Consider the following 16,712-nt stretch of genomic DNA (forward strand, 5'->3'; position numbering starts at 1 on the left):
GGCGCGGCTGAAGCCCGCTAGCACTGATTAGCACTATTAGACTAGCAGTATCGCTAGCACCGTTTAAGATTCAATGAGTGTCTCTTTGCAATGCTTCCATTAAGTTGCTTTGTGTTACCCCTTTTACAAGCTACCTAATTGAGTACATAGATTGCACCTTGCACTAAATCGCCACTACATTTTTTTAAAGTGCAACCCAGACTTTACGATCGCTTTGTCTGTCCGCCATGCCTGCGGGAAGTCTCCACAACAATAATAAATAATATTTAATTAACAATAATAAGAGTGGCTGTTGAGAGTGAGGAGGTGGCATTTACAGGGCCAATCAGAAATGGTCTCAAACCGGATACATCAACGGGAAATGAAGGGGTTCCCAACTAACCAGAATGTTTAAGTTAAACTAAGGAAGTAGACGAACGATATAACCGATAGCAGCACCGTTTTGTCCAGCGTCCTTACGGTATACCGATACCGTCCAACAGGTACCGGTATTGACTAAGTAACCGCGTTTTCGGAAAATCCATACCTAGTTGCTATCCAAATTGTTGAGCATAAGCAAAGGCTAATCAACATCTTACCGGTGTATTTGTTCATTATGATCTACTTGTGACACACGGACCGACAACCTGTGGTACCCATGTATTGATTAAATCAGCGATGCCTAATAAACCAAAACAAAGACGTACTGCCCTGCTCTCCACCAACACAACCGACCAGCGAACGATGGTCCAAAGTAATGCAAATAAACAGAATCACAAGAAGCTGGTTAGTGTTGCCTGTCTTTCAAAGTGGTGTTTTTTTTAATAAGTGTGTGGCTGCGTTCTAGTGACTTGTCAGCGCTACTTTAGGTGACCAGATGTCCCAGCTTTGCACGCTGGACTGCACAGCATTTCACGAGTTTTGGTGGCGTCCCGCAAATTGAGACGATAACGCATAATCATTTGATAGGATAAAACGCTTTCTAAGATCCAGATGTATTCAATGACTGTTGAGAAGAGCTGGGAAGACAATCATCACGTGGGTGTGTTTGCTGTCAAACTGTAAACACGGCGGGTGCTGGGTCCAACTCTTACAGCTGTAAACCAATGAGAGTAACTACTCCACACACACCCCGGCGTGTGCGTCCAAACAACAACAACGAAAGTCAGTCAATAGCGCAGGTGGAACGCAACAGGGTTATGGAAATGGAGGAAATTACGAAAGTACAGCTAAGAAGAAACAAGATGCACATACAACAAGACTGGGAAGCACTTACCCGTGGGTGAAGTCAGTGCAGGGGCGACTCCTCAGAGAGAATTTTTTTGCAAATCTTTGCAGAGTAATTCCCCCCCCCTTTCTATTCACATGGCGTGATACGACGTCAAAAGACAACGAGAATGCAATTCTCCACAAGAAACGTGTCGCTCAAAAAAAAAAGAACACCCACTCTATGGAGAACTTCCTACTCAAAACCAAAAAAATGATGGGCCCACTCAAGAACAAGGGGTTAACAGCAGCCAGAAATAACACCAGTGTTAACCACAGTGAACTGTGGTAAACAAGCTGGCGCCGACCATTTTTCCAGACTCCTGATATGTAGTAAGAAAGAAAAAGTTTCATGTGGTCTTACAAAAGCAGCCGGTCCATAATAAACAGATGCTGCTTGCCCCTGCCTCTGTGGGAGAGTTGTTTGACAGAACGTTAAAGACACCCAGTGGTTTCTAGGTGAACAAGAATAGGCCCAACCCGACCGTGGGCCCACCTGGTTGTTGCTGTGATGGAACAAAACTGAAAGCTATTTTATTTTATGTATTATTATGTTTTTGTTCCCTCCTGGCCAGTTTTGATTGTAGTTATGTTATTATTGTATCTATTAATTTATTATGTTGGTGCCTACTTTTTACAGGTAATAACTAGTTGAAAATTAGGAAGATGCATTTTCTAAAAACACTTGAAGTGATATGCCTGCTGCCCTTGGTTTAGTCTTAGTTTACTTTTCTTTATTAAGATACTAAAAAAAATTGTTAACTGCATTTGTGACTTTCAACTTTTCTGTTCCATTGTTTATGTTTGGGGTGTTCCCAACACAAAAAAAAAAACAACATTAAACTTTCCTTGTCCAACATTTGGTTTGTTGGGAAAACCTGGTCACCCTTGCGCTACTGCTTGTTACAGGGATTGGAGTCACGGACTCGACTCGGACTCGCCGCACTGATTGTGACGCGACTCGGACTTGGAATCGTGATTTTCTCGCGCATGATGACTTGGAAACTCGACAATTGGTACAATTGACGCTCCGAAACTTGGACTCGGACTCGAGCAAATTTTCTCTTGGAGTCTGATGTCCTCTATCCTGGCGTGTGCAACCTGCGAGACGAGACGTTTCTCGTAACTGGCCCCCGCTATTCCAGTCTAAAGATGTCTAGGAGAGACACACCCTGCATCTGCTGTATGCTTTCATCACATTTCGCTTCTCACATTGGAAAAGAGCAGCCGCAACATGCTCGTTATTGTGGAAACGAGATATTGAAAAGAGAAGCCTTCCGTAACACAGTACTCTTAAAGGATCCGGAGCCCGGTAATATAAAGTTTCAAAGTCCTCAAAAATTCCTACAACTACTACTGTGACAAAAATGCGTGGAAATGTGAAGTATTTTGTTAAGGAAGGATGAAAGCTTAATTAAGGAAACACTATTGGAGGAACTTGATGGTTATTGCGACTCAGGATTCAATTCATTTGGATTCCCGCTGTATGAAGAAATGAAAGGACGGCGCGGAAGTGGAAAAAATTCACAAAAGGGATTAAACTGTTTAAAAACACATGCTCAAAGTAAGCCCGGATTTTGCCGATGTGTTTATGTGATTTCAAAAGTCGTGAATAATCTACAAAATGGAGGAGAACCGATTCTGATCGGAGCAACTGCGGACAAATATCCAACTTGAAACCGGCATGTGATGGACAATAACTATGTTTTAGAAAAGCCTGGTTTGGAAACTTTACGGGCAGAAGAAACATTTCTATTAAAGAAAGAATTATACATTGCTGTCTTTTTATGCCTTTAATAGCTACTAACAATTATTTTGTGTATGTTATTGTAATGTAGAGACATGGCTTTTAGTGACAATCATGTATTGCGTTACAATTATATACAAAAAAAAAAGTTAAAAAAGTCTAAATATGATATTTGGCCTCAAATCATCTGAGGCCTGGCGCCCCCCCTGCGATCTTTGGCGCGCCCCCCCCCAGGTTGGGAACCACTGTAATAGGGGACCTTTAAGAAGCATTGGTTGGCTATTTGTAGGGTTCTATAGCATTTTACATGCTGAACCCAACTCCAACCCAAAGCATTATTGGTCCTTCATTTTTTTTGACCTAATCAGATATCGGATAAATAATTTGTATTGAGGACGGTCACATATTTTATGGTATTGAATTTTAATAGCTTTAACAAACTACTCAAGACACACCATATAAGAGAATTGGAACTGAAAGATCTATATACTTAATACAATGCCATTTTGTGGTAGAAACCATATTGTGTGTGTGGATATACAGCTGTAGTCTGCAGTGTGTGAGAGGTGGAGAGCAGGGATTAACTTGTGTGACAACAGGCTTCAATGAATGGGTCAAATGTCGCTTTTCAGCTTGTTCACTGGAGCTTGTCGTACAAGGGTTTCCTATATGACAGTGGCAAAGAATGACTATTGTAACATAATGCCCTTTGCACTCTACAAAAGGCAGCGGGGTTTCAGCCTTGAGAATAGGATTGTACTGCACCATTGATACCTCTAATACCGTTTGTGTAAAGGAAGTACTAGTTCAGTTCCAATGCATGTCTGTTCTAGTAATGCTATGAAACACTTAGTAATGTCAAATGACAAAACAACCAATGGTCTCAAACTAACATACAAACGTTGTTAAAAGGGACAATCTTGAATTAGTGTTTTTGTACGGTATATGGATAAGTTGGATGGATAGCATTGTTGATATTGACGATGAATAGATGGATGGATGGACATAGAAGTTGTTGGATGCTTGGTAGATATACGACTGTGGCAATGTATTTCTACACAACGTTATGAACAAAAACAATTGTGCTAAGGTAAAAGAAAAAGGAAGGGATGGACTAAATGTAAAACAAGCCAACATATTCAACAATTTTCCCTTGCCTTTTTGAATGTTTCTTGCTTGCACTATCTACTAAGGAAGTGTAGTAAGAAGGAAGTTAGCAAGGCAACAACAGCTTCCGTGATTGGTTTGACATAATAAATCCTAACCCTAGAGGGTGGTTTGGAAACTCTTAGGCCAATGGACATAAACCACAGTGTCTCAGACTCTTTCCGTTTCTTCCTCTCTCACAGGGAGGTGGTTCATCCGTGAGGGCTGGCTGAAGGTGGTTCCTCGGAAAGGTGCGGTCGCCAAGCCCAAGATGTTCTTCCTGTTCTCCGACATGCTGCTGCAGGCCTCTCGCTGCGGCCCGATGCAACTCGCCAACAGGGACAAGTTTGCCGGCAAGCACGTCTTCCCCCTGCAGGAGTGCATCGTGGAGAAGGTGTTCGGCCACACCAGAAGCCAGGGAGGCCTGCTCAGCGTGAGTATTCATGTTTCCAGACATATCAGGGAGATTCTAGAGCATTGTAGCAGATTTTGTTGAGACTGAAGAACCTAAAACTGTACAAAACAGGAAGCATGGTTATTGGCTAATGGTTACACAAGCCAAAAAATCGTTAAGTCTCCGAACTATAAAGACTATCCAATAAAAAAGAAAATCAGTAGTTAAATCTACAAGGATATGTTAGTGCTGTTAGTTCATCAGGTATTTCCCTTTATACTCAAAATGCATGTTTTATTTAGATTCAGATTACCATGCCACAGATACAAAGTCATTGGCTATCACTGAGCCTTTTGTACATGTTCCCAATATATATCCCAAAGTTCTTTGTACAGATCCTACTCTTCGAATGTTTCCCGCACTAAGACCATTAACAATAGTCGATGCAGGATTTTGGATTTCCTGTGTAAACATAAAAATGTGGAAAAGTTGAATATTCTCAGTGAGTGTTGGGCAGCAGGTGGGAAGACATCTGTTCATTGATATGAATATATACACATGAGTGAGTCCTTAACAGAAGCATTATTTAATTTCCACTTGTGATGCTCTGATTTGTCTTAGTTATGGCCATGACAGTAGCTGTTCTACAATCTGCCAAACCGAGGAGTGTTTTCCAGCCTTATTGAATACAAATGTCATTTAGTTGTGCATGTCAGAGAAGACTTGTGTCCCCTCGCCTCCTCTTCTTCCTAATCACCTCAAACGGTTGTTGTTAAAGTATCCCAGAAGCTGAACTTTTAAGGCGCCTGTCCTCTCAGTCTGATCAGCGTACCAGGTCTCAGTACAGCTGCCGGCTGACAAATTGTGTCTAAATGATGTAGTTGCTGTCATGAAACATTCAAAGGAAGGAGTCACGCGTCATTGAGTGAGTAACGAAAGCGTTTATGCAGTCGAGTGTTTAGTGCCAATGCTGCGTGGTATCAATATTCATTTCGGCAGATACACTCTCGCTCAAAGAGCTCTTTATGTTGTGCTGCTAATGTGTTTTCCTGTGATGCACAGTGGCTATGCAGAGGTTTCATTACTCTACTGTCTGTTCACACTGCTGTCTGCCCAAAATAATGGCAGCATGTTGATGCTTTTTGACATTAAAGCTTGATTCACATAGCACAAGTGCAGTAGGTCTGAAATGACCTAATAAATCATCCAATAGCTGATTCTTTTTTTTCATGTATTAAGCAAGAAGACATGGACATTAGGGATACCAAATAATGAATTGTAGCACATTAAAGAACCTGTAACCAGAAACGTTTTCATATTGTATGGTTGTTTAAGCTGTTAGTCATTTCAAATATGACTGCACTAAATGATTATGTCCTTATTAATAACTTGAAAATCATTAAGTCTATCAAATGTCAAAAATGGAAAATATCCATCCAACCTCAGCTGACATCTACACCATTTTGTGTTTTGTCTAACCTACATTTATTCAGTTTAAAACTGAGAAAAAGCTGCAAATCCTCACGTTTGAGATAAGACTAGATATTTGACAAATTAGTTTGACAACTGTATTAATTAACAAATTAAACCCCATTAATTTTCTGGCAATCATCCAAATAATTAATTAAATACAGATGTGATAAGTTGTGAATCTAAGTGGTTTTAAAATAATAATAATTAGATAACGTAAACAAACTATTGTTACATCCATAAATTGTTTTTTGGCACTGGTTTGTTATCTCAATCCCTTAAGAATTGATGGCATCACAATTCACCTTCTGTATTTCACTTAATATGGAGATCATCGTAATGTCAGTCTAAATGAAATGTACAATAATTTGAGAAATATGTAAAGAAGAAATCTAAATGCATTTAACACAAGACCCCAACATTATTTTATTGTAAATACTGTCTGGAAACAGGCAGTAGTAACATTTTAAGTGTAATTAATTTCAGGTGTGAACGATTATTTATTGATTAATCAGTTTTAATCCACCATCATGAACCGTTCTGTGTATAAAACATGACAAATATTTATTTTCAAACCAACAGTTTAATGTCTTCATTCACATTTTGCCTAGGTTTATGCAAGCATTACATTTTGGATTGATAGGTTATTTTATTTTTTCATTCTTGATTGACTAACCACTTAATCAACACACAGTTTAAGCTCTTAATAAAATATAGTTTTAACATCTGATCAGACATTAAAGGCCAGTTTCTGATGATTGACAGCGTTCAGTGCTACAGCTCTGAGCTAGTTAGCGCCACTTTAGCCGGTTTACCTGCCAGCAATCAATCGTTGGGATCGACAACCATACAGTGAGGTAAGGCTAGTTATATTTATAGCACATCTCCACCACGAGGCAATTCAAAAAAAACATTAAGACAAGCAAAAGAAACACATTATAACATTTGATTCAAAAAGATTAAAAACAAAAAAAAACTAATAAGGAATTACATCCTAGAATAAAGCAGAATGTAAGATATTAAGAGTTATTTATTTCATTAAACGAAGCAGCGAAAAAGGCCTTGATTTAAAATGTGTTTAAGTACAGAATGTATTTGATAATGTGTTGCATAAAACACACATGAGAGGGTGAATTCCAGTTATCCCCATAAGAGTGTCCATCCAGCTTGTCACTTCATTTGTTGTAGGCAGTGTGAATTAAAAGCATCCTTTAAGGGACTAATGAAAAGGCTGCAGATGGGGGGAGATTAGTCAGAGCTGTATTATTGTGTGTGTGTGTGTGTGTGTGTGTGTGTGTGTGTGTGTGTGTGTGTGTGTGTGTGTGTGTGTGTGTGTGTGTGTGTGTGTGTGTGTGTGTGTGTGTGTGTGATGGCTGCCTGCTGTAACAGAATCTCTCAGTTGCTGGATCAGATTAGGCTGCAGATCCATCTCTTCCGGCCCTCCAGTAAATACATCTTCCTCAAGCCTGTCGCCGCTCTCCGCCGGCCCCCCGCTACACGTTATCTAATGGCTGAAATGGCATTTCATTAGCCCCTTATCCCACCGAGGCCCAAATGCATACTCAATAGCATTACACGTAATTTCTCATAAGGACACATTATTGATCCCGGGCCCCTACCTGAGCTCAAAGAAAAGGGCTGTCAGCACTCCAGGGCCCTCCTCATCCAGGGCCATGAAGAATTAAAGCCAAATTAAATTTGACAGCTGTAAATGCCATGGCAATCTATATGCAAAGTTTGGGTGGAAAAAAATAGCTTTTATTAAAATTTCCATTTTTTTTTTTTTTGTATTTCTCTTGGTCACACATTGTTTGCAGAGAGCTACCTTTTTATTTGTCTCGCCCCACGTTTCCCTCTTTACGTTCTCCATCTGTTGACCTTCCTCCTCTTCCTCGCCTCTCTCCCCGTCTGCCGTCTTCCTCCCGCTAATATCCCCTTGCCGCTTGAATATTTTTCCCACATCCCTGACAGATTCTCTTTGATGTATAAATAATCAAGCTAAATTATGTGCGCCGATGAGGCTCCGCCGTTCTTATTATACAAAGTAATTTCTACCTAACAGGGTCACATTTCCTGACAAATCCCTAATTACCGCATCGCAATAGAAGTGGAATCTATTTGTGCATAAATCAAACCGCAGTCCCCCCAAGTGGCGAGTGCCTAATGTCATGCGGCACTCATTTCGGCCCCATTCATTGAACTCTGTAATTAGATAATACTTTTGATGATATTACATTTGAAATCTTAATCTATTTAATGTATAATGAGAGGCTCCCCTCCCCCCTCCCTGTATAGAAATCATCATTATGTTTGATGGTCTATACCGAGTTCTGTCCAAATACAAACGCATATGATCGATATGTCACTTCTCAACAAGCTAGCTTCCTGTCTACAGGCGGCAGCTGCAGGTAAATGTGAAAGGTCATTTAATATGGTGAAGGCCTGATTTTGATCCCCTGTATTTAATAGCTTTCTCAGTGTAATTACGCGTGGCTAAAAGCCCCTTTTGTCTGGGCTTCAGACAACTCCTTTTGGTTTGTTTGATTTGTACAATCTGAGGCAAGTTGGTAATTACTGTTGACTCAAAGGAAGAAGACCCTGTCTCTCTGTACACCTGAGAATATGTCTCTGTCCAGCTGCCTGCAGGACACAATGGAGTAGACATTATAAATGTGGCAGATTCTGTTACTGTACTAGACTTTGTCCCTTTTTTCTTTACCTACAGATGTCAGTGTTTAAAGGTGATTAAAGCTTGTGAAAAGCAGCTCTTGGTTGGCAGGAAGAAGGTTTTTGCTTGATTTGTCCTGCCCTCTTCTGTTTTTACTATGTTACTGCAGTTTTAAGCACTCCTGTAGAGAGGCCTTGGATGACTTAGAGATGGTGTTTCTACTCAAATAAAACCAAAAGCTGACATTACACTGTATCCGAACACCCACCATGAAACCATAACACCTCATCATTCACACCTGTACTGCCAACAAACATCCTGTTCCTCCTCTTCTTCCAGTTAACCTTCCCTAAAGCCAGTCTTCTGCTGATGTCCTGCGACCAGGAGGATCTCAATGACTGGTACCAAAGCCTGAGCTCAGCCATCAGGTATGTTCCTACCACACACACACACACACACACACACACACACACACACACACACACACACACACACACACACACACACACACACACACACACACACTTTAATATTTGTAAGCACCCTCTTGAATGAATGACCTAAATCCTAACCATCACACCTATAATTTAACTATAAGCCAGTGCAACAAAGATAATATACCATATGACAGATATACCTTTCAGTCATGCCCTCTTTTTTTTGTATCAGTGATTTCCCCAAAGTATAGAACAATAATTGAAATGCCTAAATCCCCTCTAAACAATGGGAGTGTGTGGGAGAGAAACTCCTTCTGGAGGGAACTTTACGATGTTAGCCTTTGCAGACAATTTACATTTACAAAAACCTGTATTTTGTTATGGCCAGGGGGGTGGTCCAAATGACAGCCCGGGGGCCAACTGCAGCCCATTTACCCTTAACCCTTTATATTTCCCCTTATTATAAGCAATCTGAGGCTTCTGTTTTAAGGAATGAGCTGCCAAAACTTTTAGTAACTAAAAGAATGAAACCCTATGGAGAGCTGTGATGTAGGCACTTTCTTCTCTTAAAGCATATTCAAGTATCAAGCATAATTGACCTACATTTGATTGATTTTGATCACTTATAACTTAACTTATGAGGCAATATACCTCACCTCTAGTGGCCGAGACCTTTGTATATTTTTCTGTATGCGGCCCTCGTGAAAAAAGTCTGGACACCCCTGATTTAGGCATTGTAGTTCTTAGCAAAAGTAAGTCAAACAGTAGGAAAGGTGCATCTGTTAGGGACTATTTTCAGGTGCGGATTAATCCACTTTGTTGCCCTTAGGAGTATTTTGAAAGTGCAGGGTGTGTGTTCGTGGTTGTAGAGCATGATGAAGAGCATGCAGCTCAGAAGTTCCATAAATAATGGTGGGGGTCTCGGTGTGCAGTGTGTGGACAGTGGTTGTCTCTCAGTAAAACGTTGACGGAGGCTGGAGCTGCACCTCGGGCCTGTCTCTCAGGCAGCCTCTCATCATTGATCAGCCAGACTTCAGTGTCTCCCCCCCCTCCCCTCCCCTCCCCAGCCCGCCTGGCCCCAGGTTCCCCTAAGGNAAGCTGGGAGAGATAGGGTCCCCACACATTCGGAGGTAGAGAGAGTAGTGCTAGACTCTCGGTTTTAGACTTTAGAGGGAATTGATAGACCATGCTCTTTCTACAGACGGAAGTCAAGGCAGAGGACGTTGTTATAACGGTAGTGAATGTCAGGTACTTCTACCAGGGGGACTGAGGTGATCTTACCTGTAAATATTTTCCTCGAACAATAAACTTTTGAACTTGAATAAATTAACGAAAGTCCTTGATTATATCAAGGAGCTGTACAATTATTTGGTTCTGTATAATAAAAGTACCATTTTTAATGTTAATAAGTTGTATAAACTGAAGAGGAGTACGAAGATATTTTTACACCAAAACCAATACGGTCGGTAAAACTCTACTTTTCTTTTCTCCTTGAAGGGTCGTACGCTTAAAATTGGTTACTGTATAGTTGACCTTTCCTGGTCCTACAGGAGACTGTCATGTAGTCCCTAACTTTTATCTCATCGAGTTTTCTCCGATTTCCTCTACGTACAATTGTTTTACAGGTGATGTGCACCTGTAAAAGTTTACCCGACCCAGGGTCTCCAGTTCGGTATGGTCGAGTGCATTACTTGATCACAACAACGTGTTCACGGTGTTTATTGAGACTGTCACTACGTACTTTAAAACTTTGTGATGCACGTCGTGAAACAATAGAAAATTTGTTAGGTGAGACGGGGGCACTGATCTCTATATTTTTCTCCCCTCTCTCTAAAAGATGCTGGAGGCTCCATGAGCGCACAGATACAGACATAGAGACAGATAGGGACGAGCTGGAAAGACATGGCCCTCTGTGGGCCAAGAGTAGCACGTATGTCTTATTGTTGTTTTTATTTTAAGTGGAGCCATGACAAATGAGAATTGCCTCAGGAATGCAAGCTTTGTTTTTCGGAGCATGGTCAAATGGAGACCACATCCATAAAACTAGTCAAGATGACCCTACAGCCCGTGCCGACTGGAGTCAATGAGGTACTTTTCCCACTACATTGACTACAAAGTCTTTGAAGATCTGGAAAGATTCACCAAAAACCAAACTAGTTTTTTATTGACTAAATAAACAGCAATGTTCAGATCAATTACTTATTTACGTTTTAAATAAAGGTGAATGTATTATTGTATTAATATCACTCTATAACCATAATACGTTACATAGTCTATCTGTTCATTTTGGCTGTCTTTTCAAACTAATATGGTCCCGACGTCCTCTACAGTGGACATACTGTAACAAAATCATTAGAAAAAATCATTAGAAAATGTGTTATTACTAAATGTTCCATTGCTACGCAGTGAACCTCAGGTCTTCAGAGCTCAGGGGGTTGAGAAGATCACTCCTTCCACCATTTGTGTTCATCAGAAACTAACCCTAACGTTAGTTGAGATTCTGAAATACTTTTTTGTTAGCTAAATAAAGTTATTTCATCCAATAAGTGAAGCACCATCCACAGGAATATTTAAAGTGTCCTTTACAGAAAAATAACAGCATTGGTCTAATTTCAAAAACTTACAATAGGCAGAAGAAGACACTGCTTAAGTTACACTCCCAATGAAACCTTGTAGAAAGAAGTACAGTTTGTTTCGGTGCAAAAGTCCAATCACTAGGCTTTCTATAATAAATAGAAGTAGTCACCTTGAAGCGGGCATGTAAAACTCATGGCCCACAGGCCAAATCCAAGAATTAGCAAAAAAATATATTTCATTTTCAAACAATTATATGCCAGTGAAGTACGGTCTCCACAAACTACATCTCCCAGTATGTATCTTGTTTTCTGAATGTGCACTGAAGCTTCTTAACCTGTTAAGCCCGGCAGCCCCCGCCCGCTTCTTAACATTTAAAAACCTATTAATTTGTAATACCCACTTAACGGGAAGAAACTCAGCTAACTGACGATATGAACCATTTTTGCCAAAACAAAACACAAGTCTCACAAGAAGCGTCTAAATGAGCCCTGAGCGAAAAATGCTAACGCACTTAGCACATAACTCACGGTAGAAATACTTTATTACTTATCGGATCTGCATAAACAAGATATCAGCTAGCAAGCTGAGATTCCACAGATTCTAGAAATATAAGTATCATCACTAAGCGATCAAAACTCGCGGCAGGGGAAGCAAACCCAGACATCACACAACGTAGCTTTACGGAGCAAAAACGGGACATTATCTTACCTTTGCTGTTCTGATCAAAAGTTGTGTTCAATGGCATGAAAAAACGATAAAAACGCAGCTGAAGGTTGCTCCATAGGTTCATCCAATGTATCTGTGTCACTTTGAAATGATTACTGATAATCTGTCTTCATATTTATGTCAATAACGGAGATTTCATATTCTCCTAAAGGGACAAAAAAAAGCACATTATATAGCATTGTATAGATTGAGTGATGTTAAAATACTACGCATGGCACCTACAAAAAAAAAAAAAAATGTGCTCGGCCCACTTCAAACTATTAACTTCCTTTGGTTAGCTCGTGCTGGATGTAAATACAACATATAAGTGCAGATAAAGTCAGAGTTAGCTTAATGCTAACCTCTTTCTTTTTTCCTCTATCTCACTCTTACTCTGGGAATACAAATTTAAAAGGCCATTATACTCCATCACCTCCACCATGCACAGTGTCACTGCCATCGCTGCAGTGTCAAGTGACTTATTTCTGTATTAGAGGGGGAGAGATGGCAGTGTGTGTGCCAGTGTGTGTGTGAGCAAATGTATACCTAATGCTCTGCCCACTGAATGTGTGTGTGAAGTGAAAATATACTGTACAAGAGGTTAGCAGTGAGTATGAGTGGGCCATGCTCTGTTCTGGACGCACTTATCTCTGCTGCTGTGTAATGGATCCTACTGGATATTTGCATAAGGTATGGAGGTGATGTCATTTGGTCCTCAGAGCTGCATTTCAATGATGGTTGACTGTTAGCAAAGTGGACATACTGCCAGCAAGTTGCACCACTTCAGTTCCTTCTGTTAAAACTTTGATCAAACTTTTATTCCAATGGATTGAAACTGATATAAATGGTTTGATTGAATTGTTGGTATTTTTTTTACAGTTTTGGCCATCAAGACTAGGTTATAGCACATTTTAAGGAAGGCAAGGATTGTTCAAAAACATAAGGCAATTCAAAGCAGGTTGGAAAATATTAGACGTTAAAAGCATTAAGATGAAACAGAAACACAGACATTTTTTTAAAATGGTATTCAAACGTATACGTAATAAAGAAACAGACAAACATAAGAAACAAACACTGCTCAAACAGGTGGAGAAAGTATTTGGAACTATTTCCCGCCATTGATAAATAGACATTTGTTGCTATGTTGCTAATAAGTCGAGCAAGTTGGACCAAAATGCATGACACAGGAGCACCTAACAGAAAATACCTTCAAAACACAACTTCCTGATTAAAATAAAACATAATGAGAGGATAACGTGCAGGTGTACAGGTGGTTGCATGGCTGATGGAAACAGGGGGCCTAATGAACCAAGAACAGACAATCAATAGGCAGGAAAACATGGGAAGTCAAAACAGACATGCAACAGAGAGAGAAAATAAATCAGGAAACTCAACAACCAAGATCATGATGTCGACACAGTGCAAAAGCGATTCTCATGTGTGTTTGAAAGCTTAAAACAACAATGGAAGTCTATGGCAGGAGTTCCTTGGAAGAAGGTTGGACACACAGAATACTCGTTGGCTGGTACATTCTAAGTTAGATTCATTCATTCTCATTGGATATGATACAAATACATCACCCAAAGACTATTGCCAATAAAAAAAACGCCAATGGTCTGGAGGCATTTCGAGCACATTAGGCCTATTTAGTAATACTAGTTTCGTGGGATTGGACTTTTCGTAACAATGGTGCTTCATCCCAATATCTGAGATGATTTTGTTGCATACAACGTTATTACAAATGATATTATGCCATTATGGAAATAGAATACACTTTACACTCTATTTTTACACTCAAGTGGAATTCCAGCTTAAGAATCTATAAAGATTCGATTGGTTATATAATAGTGGATCCCTTTCAAACAAGACATGTTTGAATATAATGCTTGCTTTTGCTTCGACAAACTAAGGAAAATCTCAAATACCTCACAGAGGATCCCTACAATATCGAATCACTGCAAGACCTAAGAATGCTTTCTTTGTAGAAGAAAAATCAAGATATATAGAGACTCACATTTACAACCTTTTCTCTAAAGAACAGGACAGTCCTTTGCATTGGTTGATGTCAGTGTCACTGTTCAAATGTCAGCATGGTGAAGAAACTTTCCAGAACATTTTAAATGGTTCAGTCTACACAAAGGTCACATCCAATCAGTTTGATTTCAATTACAGTATCAGGAACTCTCTTACAAGATCTCTCCTGGATGCTGAGCTTCTTTTCTGTGCAACGACAACCCCCCCCGTCGCTAATAGCCGTTGTCTTAATGCCAAAGTCGGGTATTTTTCAGGTTAAATTTGGGGTGGTGACGCTGGGCGGCGATATTAATCTCTCTGTGACATCGCTGCGGTGGTAATGAAGGATGGCGTTATTTGTACCTGCGCGTGTCGAGTGTTTTGTCAAAAGCAGGCAAGTTTTGCTTGCCTGGTAGATTTGTGTTCTCCCCTGGGAGCCGTGGCCCAGTAAGAGACAGCAGTTGCTCGACATAATTAGACCGGGTAGGTCCTTGTAAACTCATTAATATCTCGCCCAGGCTGAAATGCCTCGCTAGCCGGTGGTTCCTTTGCTAAGAACATGGAGAGATTCCTGTGAAGATATGAAGTAAATGTAGCAATGATTGAAGACTTTTGAAGTAAACAAGTTGAGGTGTTGGTCATGAAGGGCTGCAGGTTGTCAGAGATGGTAAGGGACTTACAAATATTATGTTTTGCACCACTTTTCAGAGAGGAACAAAAATAGATGATTCATTGGGATAATACGGAGAACATGATCAAGGACTGACTATGCTATAAGGCTTAAGCTAAGATACAGAATAGTTAAGTGCTGTTCACTCACGGTATACAAATATCCTAGGGGAAAGAAAGCAACAAAGATTAATTGCAGCATGCACAGATAATTCTCTGAAGTCTGGATTTTGATTATTAGAGAAAAATTAACAGTCTTGTGAACCTTGCTCTGTTTGGAGTAGCCGTTTTTTGTTTATAGAAGTGTCAAGCCCTTCTTAAAGATGTAATCAATTTAACCAGACATCTCATGAATCCAGCACTTAAAGACAATAGAGAAAATTGTGCTATTTTCGGGGCTATTTGTACTTTATTTGTAACTCCTTTAAAGAGGAGAAAAACTACACTGGCAAGTGTAGGCATATTCTGAAGGGCTAATTAATTCCTCCTCAAATATGTTATATGAAACTCTGAACAAAAAATACATATAGCTGCAAATATATGATGCATTGACTAATAACCTTAGCCTATAACAGCCTGTAGTTTTTGTATATAGAGTATGACTATAAATACTATTTTAGAAGCTGTTATTGATAATGTTTTGCTGCTCCGGACATATTTTAATTGGTGGAAGAGGGGGCAAAATGGACTATGATATGAAACCATTGATTATTTTAATGTGTTGTTTGATACTTCTCTTGGAAACTTGGCTAGTATTACTAATGCTATAAATACACACACACACACACGCACACACACACGCACGCACGCACGCACGCACGCACGCACGCACGCACGCACGCACGCACGCACGCACACACACACACACACACACACACACACACACACACAGTGATCTACCACATAACGAACCCCAGCCACATGGTTTATGTCACATCTTTCGAAGAATATTTCTGATGATTCGATTTGTAACAGACTTAAGCACACACTGTCTGTGCAAGAGAGGGCAGTAGAGGAAAGGCCAGTGTGTGGACGGCCCAGAATGCCCTGCTGTTCCTCTCTAAGCACAGTTAAGTCCCTCAGGTAAACCTACGCACTGTGTGACCTCTCTGCTCAGTGGACATCATCAGGCAGATTCAAATCAGTTAATGCACTACAAACAAGTTGACTATCTGTCACACACACACACACACACACACACACACACACACACACACACACACACACACACACACACACAAACCATCAACCAGCCATTTTTCCCTCACTTTTTAAAATTAATACCCATTGTTTTTGCTAAGCAGAGGATGTCCCGAAGGCTGCCTCACGGGGTTGTGTATGTGTGTGTATGCAGCGTGTATGTACGGCCTGCACATTGGAATCAGTGAAGAGAGGGTTTCGGTGGATTACAACGACCCCAAAGTGCTGTGCCCTTTCATTAACCTTGCCTCTTAGTCGTCTCATTTAATACAAAACAAATTTCTAATCTGCAGCCCGCTAAACAGTTCTGCAGTTCACTCTGTGGTTGTGTGTGTGTGTGTGTGTGTGTGTGTGTGTGTGTGTGTGTGTGTGTGTGTGTGTGTGTGTGTGTGTGTGTGTGTGTGTGTGTGTGTGTGTGTGTGTGTGTGGTGTGTGTGTGTG

The 16,712-nt window shown here is 40.3% G+C and overlaps 1 protein-coding gene across 1 annotated transcript in view; it reads left to right on the forward strand.

Moving 5' to 3' along the window:
• The window catches only part of arhgef39 (Rho guanine nucleotide exchange factor (GEF) 39), a 35,985-nt gene that overhangs the window by 14,740 nt on the left and 4,533 nt on the right, over nucleotides 1-16,712 (forward strand). The window contains exons 2-3 of the mRNA XM_010793594.1: nucleotides 4,342-4,571; nucleotides 9,010-9,098. Of these exons, the coding sequence (XP_010791896.1) occupies nucleotides 4,410-4,571; nucleotides 9,010-9,098 (251 nt within the window). The 5' untranslated portion in view covers nucleotides 4,342-4,409. The remainder of the gene's footprint in view (nucleotides 1-4,341; nucleotides 4,572-9,009; nucleotides 9,099-16,712) is intronic.

The sequence above is a fragment of the Notothenia coriiceps genome, unplaced genomic scaffold (assembly GCF_000735185.1).
Source record: "Notothenia coriiceps isolate Sejong01 unplaced genomic scaffold, NC01 NC01_scaffold00037244, whole genome shotgun sequence".
Classification (NCBI taxonomy): Eukaryota; Metazoa; Chordata; class Actinopteri; order Perciformes; family Nototheniidae; genus Notothenia; species Notothenia coriiceps.